Source organism: Phoca vitulina, unplaced genomic scaffold, assembly GCF_004348235.1.
Source record: "Phoca vitulina isolate PV1807 unplaced genomic scaffold, GSC_HSeal_1.0 scaffold27, whole genome shotgun sequence".
Lineage (NCBI taxonomy): Eukaryota > Metazoa > Chordata > Mammalia > Carnivora > Phocidae > Phoca > Phoca vitulina.
Window position 1 is genome coordinate 13,173,523 of NW_022589730.1, and position 19,607 is coordinate 13,193,129.

Genomic DNA, 19,607 nt, shown 5'->3' on the forward strand with positions numbered 1-19,607 from the left:
GAAACATTTTGGCAGGTTGCACCGTTATTTTGCTCATGTTGTGAGTAGCATTTCTCTGACCTTTTGTTATTTACTGAAACAGCCTGGCCTGTTTTCTTTTAAGAGAAGCGTGAAATGAAGGGGAGTCCGTCAGCACAGGCTGACTTTGGTATTAAAAGACTAACTTCAGGCTGCTCAGCTCCAAGTATACTTTTAAAGTTAGGGGGTTGTTGGCCTCCTTGCTTCTTATTCCCATGCTTTTAAGGGTCTTTTGGGGAAGGTTCATTTTTTCCTCACTAAAGCAGATCATTTACTTAAAACATTTCACCACATCTAAAAACATAACCCACTAAAAGTTTTCTTCTGACATCTTGAGCATGGTGGGTTGTCCAAAGCCTTTCCTGTTTTGAACAGTGATGTGACTTTATTCCAGGGGAAGACCGCTCCAGACTGATGATTTGATGACAGGGCAGCCCTCACTCCTGAGCTCTCACGACCCTTATGAGCCCACACAGTGGAGCTGGTGACACCATCCGGGACGCTCTCTGTCTCACCAGGGCTCCTTCTGCGTTCTTTCTGCCTACCTGTGCCACCAATCCCACCATACCTGTCTCCCTGGTGCTTTTCTGTCCACTGCCAGGGGACTCCCCATTCATTACAGGCTGACTTACAAGGGTAAAGGAAGCATCAGGATCCCATTACATCTTTGGAAATGAGAAAGTGCATGTGGGCATGTCTCTGTGTGTGTGTGTGTGTGTGTGTGTGTGTGTGTGTGTATTCAGATAGACGCTTATTCCTGTCTCCCCATCTATCTCCTCATCCGCTACTGGTCTCTTTCTACCTGAGACAGAAAATTCAACAGAAATCACGTCTTTCCATTGGGATTCCCACAGCTCTTGAACTCCGCTGCTAGCCCTAAAAACCACCACTCAAATTTTTGTCATGTTTACTCTCTTAGCCAAATGTAAAATGACCTTGGCATACGCAAAACAGCCTGAATGATTGTTAATGAAGGCTCTGTGTCATTTAATAATGATCTGTTTGAGAATTTCCATGGTCTAATGGCCATTGTTTTAGAGATGTGTTACTCATTTTCTCATTCAGTCAGTAAATAGTTACCTCACTGTCCTCAGTGTTGGGGATATGCTGGTGAACAGAGGGGACAAGCTGCTCCTGGAGCTCATATGTGAATGCAGAGATAGAGCTGATAAATGAGTAAAGCCAAAGGTAAGGTGATGGTAGACAACCAAAAGGATAATGCCAGGTAGCTGGGGCAGGGGGAAGACACGTTTGGATTAGAATGTCACAGGGGATCTTGCTTTGGTTCCAGGCTTGTAAGATGAGGCAGAGCCACGAGAAGTCCTGGGAGAAGCTTGTGGAGACAGAAGAAAAGAGCCAGGTCTTGGCCTGACTTATTAGACTCTTCTCTCCTCCCTGTTCCTTAGCCAATGGCCTCATCTCTGTGTTTGCCTCTTGGTGCTAGGACCTGATTACTCTTTAAACCTCTGTGTCATTAGAAATACCCATGAAACAGCTGAAAGCTACTGTCTGCTCGGAATGCTGGTGGTGATGCCTGATGCCGGTGAGCGGGTGTGAGCCGTTCAGAACCCGTTGTCCCTCCGCAGCCCCTCTCCACGGCCCTCCTATTCAGAGAGCACGATGTACAGATGAGAAGATAGGTTGACTTCGTTTCTTAGAGAAAGGTCATAGGAAATACTTTAAAGTACAGTGAGTAGAAAAAAGCAGCAGCCTAGACCTTCAAATACAATTAGGTTAAGATGGGCGAGCTACTGCCGGACAAGTGCTAACTTGGTCATGCCACTTTTGAAACTTTTTGTTTTGCGATAAATATAGACTCACAGGAAGTTGCAAAAATAGCACAGAGAGGTCCCAGGTACTCGTCATCTGGCTTCCCCCAATGGTAGCATCTTGCCTAACTTGAGCTTCGGGTATAATGTAGGTAGAGGATACACCCTACCAACACCAGGAAATTGACACGAGTGAAATCTCCAGAATCTTCAGATTTCACATGCACTCATTGGTGTGTGGGCCTGTATGTGCACTTCACCCCATGTCTAGGTCCCTGTAACCACCCCTCCCATCAGAATACAGAACTATTCCATCACCACCAAGAAACTCCCTTGTTTCGTGGCACTTTTGTGTATGAGGAATAGCCTCAGACGTTATCCTGCATCTCCGGTGGATCATATTCTGGATGAATCTGTAGCGAGCTTGGATAAGTCTCTGCAATCTATTGCTTGGCTTGCCTGCCGTGGAATTTGTAATTGACTTACAGATGGAGATCCTTGGTCTGACTTGTACGAAGAGCATCTGCAAGCCCAGAACAAAACAAAACAAAAATAAAACCACCCGTTTGAATAAGTAACTCTTGACTTCCATCCTGGGAGCCCATCAGTGACACCCAATTGATTTAAGAGGCTAATACCCATCATGTGACCTCAGTTGTTTACTTCTAAGAAGAACAAGACCCTTTCTGATGCCACACACCTCTGGGGACATAACCCCTGACAGGGGCTTTTCCTACAGTATTTCTTGAAGATGGCTGAGGAACACCCCGGAAATGGGTTATCAGGGGTTACCTGGCAAGTGGGGTGCATTCCTCCTTCTAGAAGAGAGAACGAATTACCGAAAAATGCCCGTTCGTGTGTGGTGGGCAGAAGCCTTTAGGATGTGCATTTAGTGAGGACTGGAGGTGCAAGCTGACAGGGAGGCAGCTATAAACAGATTGAGGGAGAGACAACAGACTTAAGGGAAAACATCCGCCTACTGCCTCTGACCTCCAAAAGCTGCATCTGTGGCCTAGCATCAGGCTTGTAATGCTTAAAAAAGGAATGCGAAGGGGCCCAGCGTGGGCTCTGAGAGTTTCTTTTTTTCCTCGAGATTTTCTGTTTGCTTTGCCCAGAATGCTGTCAGGGGCTGATGGAGGAAACTCATATGGGCCTGTTTCCTGAAGCCGAAGTAGCATTCCTTAGCAGCTAACTTTTGAATGAGTGATTTAAAAGACATTTTTACCTGTATTGTTCTAGGCACACTAATCAGAGGAACCCACTTACTTGGCTTAAATGAACCCCCTGGAAATCTCGAGATGGACTCTTCAAAGATCTCGCATTTCAAGAAGTTTTTGGTATTAAAGAAGCTGGAAACCAGAAGAAGGAAGCAGATCATGTTCTCATGGAGCCTCAGAGGAGATTAAGAGCATCTCTCTCTCAATGCTAGGTTGAACTTCACATTTGTCAAACACGTCCCGTGATGTATGCATTATTTTTTTCTCTTCGGTCATTAGTTTGTGTCCTGTGGGCACAGCCCAAGAGGTTGATTCAAAGGAAATAAAGATCAGGTGTTCTGCAACCTTATGGCAGGTTCTCAGGGTGGAAGCAAGAGAGGATCATGAGTAATGAGTTCTGCTCTTCACTCCTGGGCCTTGTCTCTGCTGCTCATACAACCTTCCCAGCTGGTGGCTGGTTCATTTACACTTCATGGTCAGTGACTTTTCCCATGGGGAATGTCACCTGGACCATTGTAACTGAGATGGAAGAAGTTGTCCTAAGTATTGTAAACAGCCTCGTTGGACATGTGACAGTCCCCCCCAGCTTTATACTTCTCTCTTGGTGTCTACTCCACATGATCCCCCTCTGAGCTCCTGTCTGGATTCTCATACATCTAATCCCCAACCCAGATGGCAAGAAGACTCCTGTATCCCGGGGCCACATGGGATATAAGCAGTTTGAAATTTTATGAAATATGAAAGAAGTCCGTGTAAATAATATCCCTTCAGGTACATGACGCTCTTGGCTGGAGCTCTGTTCCGCGTAACGGTGAGAATGGCCTCCATGTTTTGTCGCAGGGAGGAGGAGGGTATGTTGCCGTGAGGAGTGACCGAGAAGGCAAGACTAGAAGGGTAGGAAATTGAATAAACGGAGGAGAGGAACTGGGGATGGTTGTGTGCTAGTATTGCGGAAAAAGCGGTAAAGGACGGTCACTTGCTCTTTGTGCTCAGAATCTATGGCATATTCATTTTCTGCTCTACCATGAGCACGTGATAGATTTTTAACATTCAGTGAAATAAATTAGGCCATACACTGTATGTCCTCTGTTTTACACATTTCTCCTTAATTATATATTAGCCCTGTGTTTAAAAAGGACAAGCTACATTAAAGTCAGATAATTTGCCTCAAGTCACATAGGTTGAATTGGTAGATTTGAACTCAGGTCTTTTGAGTCCCCAAGCGTACCTTCTATTTGCAGTCAGTGTTTCCTATTCTATTTGCAAATCAGTGGTTTCTCATTTTCTTAAGGCGCAGAATCCTTCTGATTTTTTGAACCTGGTCCAGGTGCTGAGGAGAGGCTTGGAAAGGCTCAAACTTCATTTTTTTTTTCTTTCTTACAAGAAATCTCTAGAACTGTTTCATGATACCCTGGGGATGATGGACACAGTTTCAAGATCCACACCTTAGAGTAGTTCATCTCAAAAAATGTCTGTGGGTACTCGTTTGTAGGTTGTTTGCGGTGTATTTTCTCATACCTCGAAAGCAACTGGTTGAATTTTTCCAAACCAAGCAGTCGACCTTCTGCCTTTGTATCCTTTGAGTTCCCACCACAGTTCAGATCCAGCGCCTTTTTAAAGAATTGTATTTTACACGAAGGTAGCTGGACAGTGAGGGAAAGAATAAGGGTGGGTGGGGCACTCTCAAACCAGGTCAGGGTGATCAGCCTGGAACATCTTGTTTTCATCCATATTCTCGTAGCTACCCTTTACTTCTCTGTGTGTTTGCTGGGCTCTTGAAATTCTATTGTGCTCTTTGTAGCTGGATGTTTTCCAGAGGGTCATCAAGAGAAAGGAGGATGTATCTTCTGCATTAATAACCTTTGGCAGGAAAATCAGACCAAATGATCTGGTAGAGAGCGGGAACGAGGGGGGTGCATTTATTCCCCCTTTCTAGGAAAGTGTCAAGTTCACCATGCCCCAGCACCAGACTCTTCACCCAGTAACTCTGAGATCTTATATCAAGTTTACTCAATAATGATGAGGTCAGTGGCAAAACTACTACCCCATTTTTGAGGGATAAGAATTGTTCCTTTTAAAGGCATATAATAAACAAAATAAGGGACCATGAAGTATACTTGGAGTAGCAGCTAATTTCTGTATGTACGTTCCTGTTTTCTTTTTTTTTTAAGTGGATTCATTAATGTGGAGCTCCAAAACAACTCTTAAATATTTACATTTTCTGCACTTTAATTACTGATAATCACAGGGAACATATGAAAATTTAGAGAATATACTAAGGTTTATGGCAGAGATAAACACCATAGATCAGGGGTCCAAAACCATGCCCTGTGGACCAAATCTGTGTTGCCACTTATTTTTGTAAATAAAGTTTTATTGGAACAGAGCCATGCCTATTTGTTTATGGATTGTCTGTGGCTGTTTTCCTATAATAGCAGCAGAGTTGAGTAGTTAGGATAGAAACAATATATCTTAAAATATTTGCTATCTGGCCCTTTACTGAAAAAGTTTTCCAACCCCTGCCATAGACATCTCCATGATATTTATTTACTCATTGATTCTGTGAACACTAATTATGTTATAGACACTCTGGGGAAATACAAAGGTGAATAAAACAGTCCCTAATGTCCATGAACTTAAAATGTAACAGAGACGTGTACTCTGAGAGTCACCTGACGAGGTGGACTGCAACACCTACTACGGACGAGAAATAATTAAATTGCTGTGTGGTTCAAAGACGGTGAAGGCCCCCGACAAAGGGAAGGAATTGGGACCAGCAAGAGGATATTGCTTTCATAACCATGGCTCACAGCGACTTCCCAATGGGAACTTCATGAGAAGTAAGAGTCATTTCCTTCATGGAATTTTATAAATTGTAGTATCCAAAAGGTGGAAGTGATTTAGGATATTACTTAGCGTCCAGATTTCTTTATCTGGAAGCATATATTTCCTCTGTAGTTACAGGGAAATCATATTTCTAGAAAATGTTTAAAGATTTGAAGGAAGGCTTCCTTCTTTAGGGTGGGAAGACAGAAGAAATTCTTTTTCCTTTTTTACTAACTGTTCACTGACCAAAGGAGTATGAAATGGTACGGGCCTTAAAGAAGGGGTCTTGACAGGAGACCTCTCAAATGTCAGATGGATTAAAAACAAGGTAAAATCACAGAACCCAACCATGAATACGCATGACTCAGTGTCAGTTCTCTCTCTGTCCTCTCCACAATGCCACAATGTACAAGTGGACATGGAGCTTTTGGTAAAAGTTGAGGTCAAATGCCACCACGCCCTGGGAAGACTACATGCAGGAAGTCTCCTGAGCCCTCCCAGGATTAATGTCTGCCTCTTCGTTTCTGGCCTGTTTGAGGGCAGGGTTCATGCCTTTTGGATTTTTTGATCGCCACTGGTGCCTACCCCATTATTTGTGTTTGCCAAATATCTATTGGTTTAGCATGAATTGAACGCAGACCCACACTGTGCATTCAAAAGCGAAGTGGCGGATTTTGGTAAAGGACCCAAGAATTTCAGGTTAGTCTACAAATGAAACAAGTGAGACTCTTTCCATTCTGCTTCCATCAGAGGAGCAGAATTGTTGGTGAAATTCTGGCCACACATTCTCTATACTTACAACGATAAAGATGCCAGAGAGAATGCAGCTTGGTTGTGGTTGTGACGTTTTCCCCACTGAAAGCATAGTATTTTGACTGATAGACCCTGTTTGGTGCGAAAGCGACTCAAAGAAAAATAATATTGGACCCCTAATAGGTCATTTTAATCTTAGGAAGCACCAAGCCCGAATATTTCGTACTGCCTCCCTCTAAGGAGGAGAGCCCCCGGAGCTGGCCACCTGGCCTCAGCGTCCCCTGGGGCCCCGGCCTCCCCTTTCCAAGAAGCCCAAACCATCCTGTCTCCGAATGGTTCCCACTGCTGGCTTTCACCATTGCCTGGGGGCCAGGAGCCAGGCCTGTGCCCCGGATAGAGACTACAAGAGGGAGACAGGGTCTGGACGGTCACCTGGCTTGTCCCCTTCCCCTCCGTTAGCCCGGAGGGGGCTGTCCAGCCCTTGTGGACGAGGAACACGCTGTAGGGCATTTTTTGACAAAGACATACAGTCGCTGTGTGCACACTCGAGGGCCGCATTCTATCAAAACCATCTAAATAAACAGAGATGCTGCCGTCTCCCCGAGCCCCACGGTGTATTTATGAATGGGATTGCTTCATCGTCATTTTCTTTTCATGTCGGTAGCTGGGAAGTCAGAAAGCATTACCTCTACAACGGGGGAAAAAACATTGCGAATGCCTGCCTCCCCAGCCGGCTGAGGCCGCAACCAGCAAACAGAATTACTTCACCCGCCGTCATGGGCCCCCTCCCTGTGGGATCTTTCCCGAGATTCTGATTTATAACGCTCACTTTTGAAGGCCTAGAAATGCGTAGGTGAGATTAAATTACTGATTATCCTGAAACCCTGTTTTCACTGCAGCCTTTCTGGACGGCCGCTGATCCCGTCCTGTTGCAAGCATTCGGTGGCATGAATCCACTCGGTTTCTGCCCACATCACTGCATTCCTGGGATGCCTTTACAGGCCTTCGCAAGATCATCTGACAGCCGTCTGTGGGGTCAATGAACTTTAGACATAATTAAACATTCGCAGTTAGGAGAATTAATTTTTTTCTCCTCCCTGAAAACCGGAGAGAGCGTACACGTTATGTGGCCCTCCATGTACTGAGCAGAAGTTCTGGGGTGCGATCGGGCCAGTTTCACATGATTTAATGCTGAACCGAGGAAGAAAGTGATTGCATCCTCTACCGGGCCTCACAGAACGGTCACCACCCACACTGTTTATTCAGACTCGGATCTTGGCCATTTGGGGTTTAAGCCAGAAGAGAGGGGGAAAAAAAATCCAACCCTGGAATGAACACTTTTGAAACTCTGTATTCTTCATGAAATAGGGCCAACGATTCTTTTAAAAATCTATTTAAAATCAATTACTAGGCTCCTATCTTCATTTATAACGGATTGTTAACGACAGCTAATTTTCTCCGTTTCCATCCAGCTTTGGCGCTGAGGCTGGGATTGGAATCCTAGCTCTGTTTTGCCTGGGTATCTGATGCTACCACCAAACTATGTGTGGGTAATTGGGCAACTCTGACCTTTGACCCGCTTTCCATAAAATAAGAAGGAAAGGTGTGAGGAGGCAAGGAATCACATGAAAACAAGCCTGCGGGCTGGCAGTAAGTGTAAGATCTACAGGAGGTGTATATAATAATGAGAAGAGGAGGGCAAGGCAAGAAGGTGGATCGGGTGCCTGGGAGGAGGGTCGATCAGACACCAGGTCCTTCTGTCTCTAGGCAGGATTGCAAAAAATCGTCTCTGATATGTGAGGTTGTATCGGGTTTCTAAAGATCTCTAGAGGAGATTCTGGAACCTCCCTTGGTTACCCACCCTACGGTTTGGCAGTTCCTATAGCCAGGAAATTCTTTCTTATTTCTAACCTAAAATGTGCGTGTAGTGCTGCCTCGGGGGCTGAGTTGTTGGTCGGGACCCCGCCCCCCCCCAACCTCCCTGCAGCATGTATGACTGCAGGGATGGAATGGGGCATATTCCCTGCTGCTTAGTTAAAGCTACAGTCATGTGACCCCCCTACCTAACAGTTCCCAGACTCCAAGAGTGGGGATGGCGCTGGGGAGCTGGGCGGAGGAGGAGTGTTTATTGACTTCCAGACACCAAGTACTATTACTAGGCATTTGGTGTATGTCACCAGGGGGAAGAACATAGCTGGGACATGTCCCAGGACTGAGCCTCAAAACCATGTGCAAATATTAAATGCAGAAGCTCTTTCAGATTTTAAAAGAAAGGGGAAAACAAATCCTGAAAAACAGGGTAAGTAGATTCTAGAATTTCACTGACCTTGAGATGGCAGTCCACCTTCTCCGTTTGAAAGAAGAAGAGCTGAAAGGCAGAGCATGTGAGGGACCAATCCCGGACGGGATCTCAGGGCTTGCGTCCCGACTGCAGCGTCCTGTTGGCCCAGGGTGCTGTGCTCTGAAGGCGAAGTGACCAGAACGGAGGTCACTTCTCTCACTTCCTCCTCCTCCGCAGGTGCACAGTGAATAATCAGCCTCTCCACGAAAGAATTACGGATTCATTGAAAAGCTGTCAGATGACCGGGGCAGCCTGTCTTCTTCCCTTTTTATCAAGTTATGTCATTGTCCTTCCTCAGGCTGCGGTTTGTCCCAGAAGGGAAGAGGCTGTCCTCTCCTTCGGCCGCCTACCCTACCCTGAATTGCGCCACGTTCCAGTTCCCTGTGTTACATAAATTACTGAATGAGTGGCGTGAGCCTCGCAATGTGATGCCCGGGGGCTCCGAGCCCTCTAATGGTAAACCGTGTGCCCGCCTGCCCACTCCTCCTTCACCTTCATCATCGGTCCATAAGAGTAACATTTGCCCTGGCTGCCTTGGAGGGCCCCTAGGAAAAGTGATGATGTCTGTTGGTATCTTTAAAATGTGCAGAACACGGTATTTTTTTATTATGAACAATTTCAGGCAAACAGGAAATGTGGAGAATAAGATAGCAAATGCATGTGTATTATCATTTTGTCCTATCTTTATGCCGTATGTGCTTTAGATCTTCCCAGCCACCTGTAAAAAAGAGAGAGAGAGAGATAAAGCACCTCCTAGTCCTATTCCCCTTCTCCCTTCCCAGCTTCAATTTAAATTTGATGCTTATTATTACCATGGGTGATTGCATCTTTTACACACGTGTCCATAGACAGTCTGTATATTTTTAAATGTTTTTAAACTTTCAGTGATATCTTGGGTTTGTGTTCTGTGTTATACGTATAAGATTGATCTGTTGAGAAAGATGTACTTCTGCCTCATCCATGTTCCATTCTGTATAGTAGTCAAAGGAAGGACATTAAAGTTGTTTCTCACTTTTTTAAAGTGCCCTTTTGAAGGATATTATAGTTGTTTCTAACTCTGTGACGTTGCACAGTGCTTCAGCATGCACACATGCTTTGCACACATGTGGAAGAGTTTCTCTTGGGTGTGTGTGTGCATGTGTGTGTGTGTTTGTACGTGTGTGTGTGTGTGTGTACCACATTTTAAAAAGATTTTTTTATAGGGGCACCTGGCTGGCTCAGTTGGTAGAGCATGTGACTCTTGATCTTGGAGTTGTGAGTCGGAGCCCTGTGTTGGGTGTAGAGATTACTTAAAAATAAAATCTTTTTTTTTTTAAGATTTTATTTCTTTATTTGAGAGAGAGAGCACGAGGGGAAGAGGGGCAGTGGGAGAGGGAGAAGCAGGCTCCCCACTGAGCAGGGAGCCTGCCATGAGCCCGATCCCAGGACTCTTGAGACCATGACCTGAGCCAAAGGCAGATGCTTAACCAACTGAGCCACCCAGATGCCCCCAAAATAAAATCTTTTAAAAAAAGATTTTTTTATAGCAAATGTTGACAGTTTGTCTCTTTCTACCTCACCCTGATCTCATCCCTTCTCAAAGGTATAGATGCAGATGTGCAATTTCTGGGTCTGAGGGCAGAAACATCATCAACTTCAGTAGACATTGCCAGATTGCTCTCCCAGCAATGTGGGAGGGTTCTTCTTGCTCTGCATTTCTCCCAACGTGGCATCATCAGGCTTTTATGTGTTGCTTGTCTGATAGATTGTAAAGGTATTTTACTGTGGTATTGATTTATATTTCTCTGATTCCTGGGGATGTTCTGCTTTTCTTTCTCATGAACATTGGTGATGGGGGTTTCTTTTTCTACATATTACCACTTTGTAGACTTTGATCATTTTTTTTGTAGTGGGTTGTTTTTTTCCTTATAGATTGAAAAAAATCCTGGATTTAAAAAAAATTCTAGTACAGTTAACATATAATGTCATATTAGTTTCAGGTATATAGTATAGTGATTCAAAACTCCTATATATTCCTCAGTGCTCATCATCTAAAGTGTACTCTTTACTCCCCTTCACCTGTTTCCCCCATCCCCCCACTCACCTCTCCTCTCCTCAGTCTGTTCTCTATAGTCAGGAGTCTCTTTTTTGGTTTGTCTTTTTCTTTGTTCATTTGCTTGGTTTCTTAAATTCCACACATGAGTGAAACCACATGGTATTTGGCTTCCTCTGACTGACTTATTTCATTTAGCATTATACTCTCTAGATCCATCCATGTTGTTGCAAATGGCAGGATTTCATTCTTTGTTTATGGCTGAGTGATATACCATTGTGTGTTTTATATACGTACATACACACACCACATCTTTATCCATTCATCTATCGATTGGCACGTGGGCTGCTTCCGTAATTTGGCTATTGTAAATAATGCTGCACTAAACATAAGGGTGCATATATCTTCTCGAAGTAGTGTGTTCATATTCTCTGGGTAAATACCCAGTAGTGGAATTACTGGATTATATGGTAATTCTCTTTTTAATTTTTTGAGGAACCTCCATACTGTTTTCCACAGTGGCTACACCAGTTCCTATTCCCACCAACAGTACACGAGGGTTCCTTTTTTTCCTCATCCTTGTCAACACTTGTTTCTTGTGTTTTTGATTTTAGCCATTCTGACAGGTGTGAGGGGATATCTCATTGTGGTTCTGATTGGCATTTCCCTGACAATGAGTGATGTTGAGCTTCTTTTCATGTGTCTGTTGGCCATCTGTATGTCTTCCTTGGAGAAATGTCTGTTCATGTCTTCTACCCATTTTTGGTTTTTTTTTGGTGTTGAGTTGTATAAGTTGTTTATATATTTTGGATACTAACCCTTTATTGGATATGTTATTTGTGAATATCTTCTTCCCTTCTGTAGGTTACCTTTTGGTTTTGTTGATTGTTTTCTTTGCTCTTTTATTTTGATGTTGTCTCAACTGGATTTTTTTTTTTTAATCTTCTATCTCTCAGTCTGTTTCTTGCCTTTAAGCTTTGTCTTTTTGGTGTCTTTTGTCACGAGTTTTAAAATCAAATTTATCACCACTTTTTCCTGTCTTTTTTTTTTCCCCATTGTATCATTCCCTAGCCCGAGATTATAAAAATAGTGACTGTATTTTTTCTAAACATTTTAAAGTTAACTATAATTCTCTTGGAACTCATTTGTGGATATAGTGTGAGTTTGAGTCTATTTTTTTCCCATATGAATAACCAGTTGTCCCAAACCATGTATTAAATAGTTCAGCCCTTTCCCACAGTCTTATAATGCTACCTCTGTCTCATCCCAAGTTCTGTTACATGGAGGGGCTCTCTCTATTGCTTTGGTGTAGTTATCTATATCTGCCCCAATCCTAATGTGTCTGAAATATAAGGCTTTAATTAATGTCTTAATATCTACTTGGACAGTGCCCACCTTATACCTTTTCAATATTGTCTTGGCTGTTTTTTTACCTTAATTCTTCTATGTGAATTTTTAAACCAGCTTAAAATGTCCATGAAAATTCTTTCTGGGATTTTAATATGAATTACATTGAATTTATATATTAATTTAAAAGGAATTAATATTGATGTTGAATCTGCAACTCTATGAGTGTGATATATATCTCTGTTTATTTAGGTCTTATGACTTTCAGTGAAGTTTAATAATTTGCTTTAGATTTATTCCGAGGTTTGTCATAGTTTATTGCTATTGCTAATGGAATCTTTTAAAAACTACATTTTCTAATTGATTGTTGCTGATAAGGATGCCATGAGTGTTTGTATATTAATCTTGTCTCCAGTGTTCTTGCCAAACTCTCTTATTACTTATAATTGTTTGTAGTTTCTTTTGGATTCTCTTATGTAGACAGTCTTATCCTCTGCAAATAATGCTTCTTTTGTTTCTCTGTTTTTAATCCTTATTTCCCTTACTCCTTGTTCTTGCTTTATTGCATCAGTTCTGTATCTCACACAATGATGAATGGAAGGGTGCTGGAGAAAGCATATTTGTCTAGTTTCTGACTTTAAAGGAAATGTGTTCCTAAATTTTATTGTAGGTTCTTCATAGAAACTACTTCTTAATTAAAACTTCCTTCCGTTCTTGGTTGGCTAGGTATTTCATTGCATTTTAAAATTGTGAAGGGGCGTTAAATTTCATTAAATACTATTGACATGATTATATAGTTTTTCCTTTTTAATCTGTAAGCGTGCTAAATAACATTAGTTAATGTTAAATCTTTCTTGAGCTTCTAGGATAAACCCTACTAAATCATCACAAATACACAAACCCACATCACACATTAATCATGTGATAAATATGATATATGTGATACATCATATATGTCAGATTAAAAACATTTTTTTTTAAAGAAATAGTATATATACACACACCACACTGCTGGATATGTTTGCTGATATTTAGGATTTTTGCATTGATATTTTGAACTGAGATTGATTTACTGCTTTCCTTTTTTGTATTGTCAGTCTATTTCTAAAATCCAGCTCTAGACTGAACTTATAAAAATACATTCAGAAGCATTTGCTATTTCTCTATTTTTTGTGTGTCAATTTTGGTAACATACTTTTCTAGGAGATTTTTTATTTCATCTGTTTTTAGATTTATTGCTTTAAAGCAGAGAACAGAATTCTCATACTTAAAAGAATAAATACTGTATTTAGAGTTATGGGTTTTTTTATGCCTAATAGTGTTTATTTCTGCCTTCTTTTATTTCTCTTATTCATTCTTGTTGAATATCTACCTATTTTATTAGTTTTTTCAAAAAAATCAACCTTTATTTTCTTCCTACTCTGTATTGTTTCTTTGTTTTTACTTTATTGATTTGTTGTTATTATTATTATTGCCTTCCTATTACTTTATCCATTTGTGGAAAAAGAATTTTCTTCCATTGTCTTTATTTTATTGCTCTTTATCTTCTTAATTTTTTTCTTGTTTTCTGATATTGCATTTAATGCTAAGCATTCCTTCTACTGAAATCTAGGGTTTCAACTATTGTTCAATCCTACATGTTTTGTTACTTTCATTTCTATTTCATATTAATAACTTAGTAGTGTGTTTTTGAAATTTCAAATGTACTTGGGCTTGGTGGCTGTGGTTTTGTTATTGATTTCAACTTTTATTGTGTTTTGGTTGATGACTGTGGTCTGAATGTTAGCAGGTCTTTGAAATTTGTTGGGACTTGCTCTGTGGCCTAGAACCTGGTCAATTTTTGTAAACATTTCATGTGTATTCTTTATTAGGTGGAGGGTTCTCTTTCCATATCCATTAGATGAAGTTTTAATATACATTTTATAATCTTCTGTATTTTTTCTGCTTTATAGCTTGGTCTATTGATTTCGTGAGATGTGTGCTAAAATCTCTCACTATAATTTGAATTGTTACATTCACAGAATTAACTCAGTTTTTGCTATATATATACTTGACACTGTACTGTTAGGTCTACAGCAGGCTTCCTGGTGAATATCCTTTTATCATTAAACAGCAACCTCAATTACCCCCCCCCCCCCCCCAGCCCAGCAAATGCTCTTGGCTCTGAAGTCTATTTGATTGGATTCATTTATTCATTCAATTAAAAGAAATATTTATTGAATATTTATTATTTGTAGGGACGCTTACTTTTTGAATGCATTATTTTATGTGGATCCCTGCTGTAACAGTATGTTTTAGGTTTCTGTCCTGTAAACAGCTAGAGTTTTACAAAATTAAATCTGAAGATTTCTGTTGGGCGCCTGGGTGGCTCAGTTGGTTAAGCGACTGCTTTCGGCTCAGATCATGATCCTGGAGTCCCGGGATCGAGTCCCACATCAGGCTCCCTGCTCGGCGGGGAGTCTGCTTCTCCCTCTGCCCTTCCCCCCTCTCATGCTCTCTCTCTCTCTCTCTCTAATAAATAAATAAATAAATCTTAAAAAAAAAAATCTGAAGATTTCTGCCTTTTAATGGCTTTGTTTAAGCCATTTACATTTATTTTGATAAGTCATATATTTGGAATTCAGTAGGAACCCAAATGTTTTCTATACGCCATGCTCCTTATTTACTTACTTTTTCTTCCTATTCTGTCTTCTATTAGATGACTTGAGTTTTCCTGTTGATTTTGCTTTCCTTTCCCTGTGTCCACTCCTTGCTCCTTGTGCAGTGCTAGGCCCCCTGGCCCTGGCCACCACACTCAAAGTCTAGCCTGAATCCCAAGCCCAGGTGGATAGGTTCTGTGAAGACAGATGACCTACTCAGGAGTGATTTCCCCAAGAAGACTTCTGAGCTACAGCATTTGTAAAGGATCCAGCTCTCAGTGAAGCTAACCTGAGCAATCTAAAGGCCCCTTTGGATATTCTGTGCTTGATCCCATGAAGGGGAAAGAGAAGGAAGAGCAGAAGAAACTGCAGGAGAAGGAAGAAATGCATTAAAAGATGAAAGGGCAAGCTGAAGGCCAAGGTTTTCCCAGTAGTCCAGTGAATGGCAAGATCATGATCCTCTTATAGCACCTGACACCTGGGAATGAGGATGTCACTGAGCAGTCAGCCTGGTCCTTATCTGGCTACAGCTGCAGATACCTCAGATTGAGGAGAGGATCCGTTTTGGAGTGGCTGTCCAGCAGCAGGTGTGTGAGCTGATGACCACCCTTCACCCCGAGCTGGAAGCCTCCCACACTCCAGTCTCCAAGGATTCCTCTGAATGGGGCAATGTAGCCAAGCAGTCCCATGGATGCAATGATCCACAGCTGGTGTACGAGCTGGATGAGGCAGAGTCGTGGGACTTTGGCGGGTGGTCATGGAGATCCACCATGTTCAAGAAGCTCAAGAAGCCCAGGGAAGAAACAAAAGGAATGATGGATTCAGAGCCCTGCCTTTCATTATGTGATGAGCCCAGCAGATACATTCCTGCCTCTAACTGGAGCTCCAGACTTTCCCCACCTTCCTCCTCTTGAGGTTTCTCCCTTCACCTTGTGTCCCAGGCACAATAAATATGGTTATACCATTAAAAAAAGGATTGCTGTTTTCCTCTTGATTCGTAACGTAGGTGATTTGTTCCGTTATTTTAGCTGTTACCCTTAAACCTTAAAAATTGTATTTAACAGAGTCTAAAATTAAAGTTTATCTGTATCTCTGCTTCCAAAACAATGTAACAGACTCCTTAGAACATTTTTATGAAGCTTTCTCTCTCGTATTCTGATATGACACCATTGGATATTTTATCATCTATATTTTGTTTCTTTTTGTCCCCAACCAATTTTTTTTTACAAATCTACTTTTCAAAATTTATCAAAATATATGCCGTTTTATTTACACTGTAGTTAAGAGCATGTGATCTAAAAGCAAACTGCCTGAATTTGAATCCCAATTTTATTTAAGTCACTTAGAATGGTGTCTGGTATGCAGTAAAGTACAGAGTAAGCCCTCAGTAAATGTTACTGATGTTGCTTCTTGGATTCTGTTCATCCTTTCTCAGTTCAAATACTTCTTACTAAAGCACACCTTGGAGTAGTTATTACATCAAGGATTTGAGAATATTAAACTATCTCAGTCTCTATCTGAAAATATCTTTAATTTACCCTCAGTCTTGAATAATGATTTTTTAGGTATAGAATTCTATGTAGATATGTTTCCTCAGCATTTGAAATTATTACTTCTTTGCCTTCCAGCACCTATCATTGATGAGATGAAGTTGTTGCTAGTCTGTCGTTTGCTTAGCTGTGTCTATTTTTTTCTCTCTAATTGCTTTACAGGTTTTTTTTTCTTTTGGTTCTTGTCTTTGATGATCTGCAGTTTCACCACAATCCCGTCTGGGATTCAATATGCTTGTTAAATCTAAGGATTTCTAATATTCATCAATTCTGAAAAATTCTGTCATAATCTCTGAATGTTGTCTCTCCCCAGTTGTTTGTTACAGCTTCCCTAGCCTGCTGTTACATGTATGTTAGACCTTGGTATTCTCTTCCTCATGTTTCTTAACCATTTTTTTTATATTTCCCAATCTCTGTTTTCCTGTGGTTGATTTTTTTCTTAATCCCCTACCCTTTCCATTCCTGTCCTCCTAAGGTAAGCAATGTAAACATCTGGCATGCATCCTTCCACACATTTCTTGACGCTCATATAAACACATGGCACATATATATCCATATAAATTAAATAACAGTGTTTTGGTTTTGTTTGCAAAAAAATCCAGTCATACCATATGCATTACTTCACAACCTATCTTGCTCTTTTAGTAACATACTCAGGATGTCCTTCCAGATAAATAGATACAAATTTAACCAGTTTTTAAAAATAGCTAATTAAATTCTAAGGTATGGCTGTTATGTGATTTATTGAGCTGTTCCACACTATTGGTGAACACAAGTTATTTTCAGTTTTATGTCTCCATAAACATTGTAGACAAAAACATCCTTGTACATAATTACTTATGTGCTGTTTCCTTAATTTCTATGGGAACAAATTCTACCCTACCCTGCTTTGCCCAGTCCCCTTCCTAAAGAACATCACTTTCTATATTTTAGCTTTTTCTTCTGATATATATATATATATATATCGCCACATGCCTAAGTTATGTATATACTTTCTTTAATTTTATCAATTTTCTTCATAATACCATAACTTTATTCTAGTAAATAAAGACCTAGCTTTTTTACATAACTGTATCCACAGCTTACCCTCCGCTTTCTCCCAGTATAATTATATGCAGTGTTTTATTAAATCAAGTGTTAGTGTTTTCCCTATTTTGCCTATGTAAATAACATTATCAGCAGAACTTTTTATTTTCATGAAGTTAATATCTGTCTTGTTTTTTTCATTTCCTTAGTGTTCTTCATACCTATTGCAGATTTTCCCTATATCTTGCATAGCCTCACAAGTACATTTTGCCACAAGGCTGATGACATCAGTAATCTGTTGGTTCCACTTATTTTCTTGGTGACATCCTTTCTGCAGACTTCCATTTTCCTTTTATCTGAACTTTTCTCTGTGCCTGCTGTACACCTATCATGCTGGGATATCTCTTGTTATTCTAGAACCTTCCATTGCCTTTCTTCTGAGTTGGATCCCCTTTGCTGATTTACTTCATTGCTTGAGGGAGCACACCCTCCAGCAGGATATCAGAATCAAAACCTAGTGCAGTGCAGTGGCCCTCAGTATGTCTTTCTCTTGATCCACCTGGCCCAGTTGGATGGATTGCTCTCTATGCCTGGGGTCCAGCTGTCTGCTCCCTTCACCCCATGATCCCTCTATACCTTAGTCTTATGTGGGATTGCATAAAATTCCCTCTTTTTTCCACTTACTCATTTTAGTGTTTCCCAGCCTGCATAGCCTATCAAAAATGGACCCACAAAAGATATATATCCACATTTTGAATGTCTCTAAAGGTCTTTATTCTCTCTTCTCACTTGATGCCTTGTCCGTCTTGCACAAGGAAATCTAAGTCAAAAATAAATTTTCTTGGGGCGCCTGGGTGGCTCAGTCGTTAAGCGTCTGCCTTCGGCTCAGGTCATGATCCCAGGGTCCTGGGATGGAGTCCAGCATCTGGCTCCCTGCTCGGTGGGAGGCCTGCTTCTCCCTCTCCCACTCCCCCTGCTTGTGTTCCCTCTCTCGCTGTGTCTCTCTCTGTCAAATAAATAAATAAAATCTTTAAAAAAATTTTTTCTTCTGAAGTTTGAAGATGTTGCTCTTATGTATGCTAACTCCCAGTGTTGTGGTTAGACTAAACCCATTCTCATTCTTGATGCGTTGTACCTGATTTTTTTTTTCTTTTTCCCTAGAACTCATAGAATCTTGTCTTTTCCCCAGGATTCTAAATTTCACAGTAATTTTCCTCTTCATGGATCTGTTTTCACTTATTGTACTGAGCACTCAGTGTGTTCTTTCAATATGCTGATATTTATTTTTTTATTTTTTATTTTTTTTAAAGATTTTATTTATTTATTTGACAGAGAGAGACACAGCGAGAGAGGGAACACAAGCAGGGGGAGTGGGAGAGGGAGAAGCAGGCTTCCCACCGAGCAGGGAGCCCGATGTGGGACTCAATCCCAGGACCCGGGATCATGACCTGAGCCGAAGGCAGACGCTTAACGACTGAGCCACCCAGGCGCCACCTCAATATGCTGATATTTGCTTCTCTCTATTAGCTCCATTTTTCTTTCCAGAACTCCTATTATTTGTGTGTTGTACTTTCTAGGCCAGTCCTCTGATTTTCTCACATTTTCTTTCCTGTTTTCTGTTTCTTTATCATTTTGCTCTTTTGGGGGCAATTTCTTAAACTTCAATTTCCAACCTGTCAATTGGGTTTTCTTTTTTGTTATTGTTTTAAATTTCCTCTTTTCATCTATAAATAGTTGGGGGGTTTTTGTGTGTGTGTGTGTTTTTTTTTTTTTTTAGCATTCTGTTCTGTTTTCATGTGTGTGACATTCTCTTAGCTTTCTGAGAAAAAAAAATGTATTCTCTTTTGAAATTTTCTTTTTCCTTCATGATCTCTGTTTCCTCCCCATCACCTTTTCCTCTTTGTCTGTTTTGAACTCTGTTTTTCATGTAGACGCTCTCCTTGCATGTCTGGTAATCCTTGGCTGTCTGCCTTTATTCAAGAATGAAGAACTAATAAGCTTATTAGAAGCCCTGAGGATGTGTGAGGGGCTGGCTAACTTTGAGCATCCCTGTGGAATAATATGTTTATGCCATTTGCTGGGGAACTCC

General features: G+C 41.1%; 1 protein-coding gene and 1 pseudogene across 2 annotated transcripts in view; both read left to right on the top strand.

Moving 5' to 3' along the window:
- The window catches only part of BCL2 (BCL2 apoptosis regulator), a 164,428-nt gene that overhangs the window by 63,406 nt on the left and 81,415 nt on the right, over positions 1 to 19,607 (top strand). Inside the window, exon 3 of one of the 2 annotated variants that reach the window (XM_032422800.1) lies at positions 3,027 to 5,427. The exons of the other annotated variant lie outside the window; for it this stretch is intronic. Coding sequence (XP_032278691.1) covers positions 3,027 to 3,035 — 9 coding nt within the window. The 3' untranslated portion in view covers positions 3,036 to 5,427. Of the gene's footprint in view, positions 1 to 3,026; positions 5,428 to 19,607 lie in introns of those variants that run through there. 2 annotated transcript variants of the gene reach the window in all.
- LOC116643804 lies at positions 3,780 to 18,354 on the top strand (annotated as a pseudogene).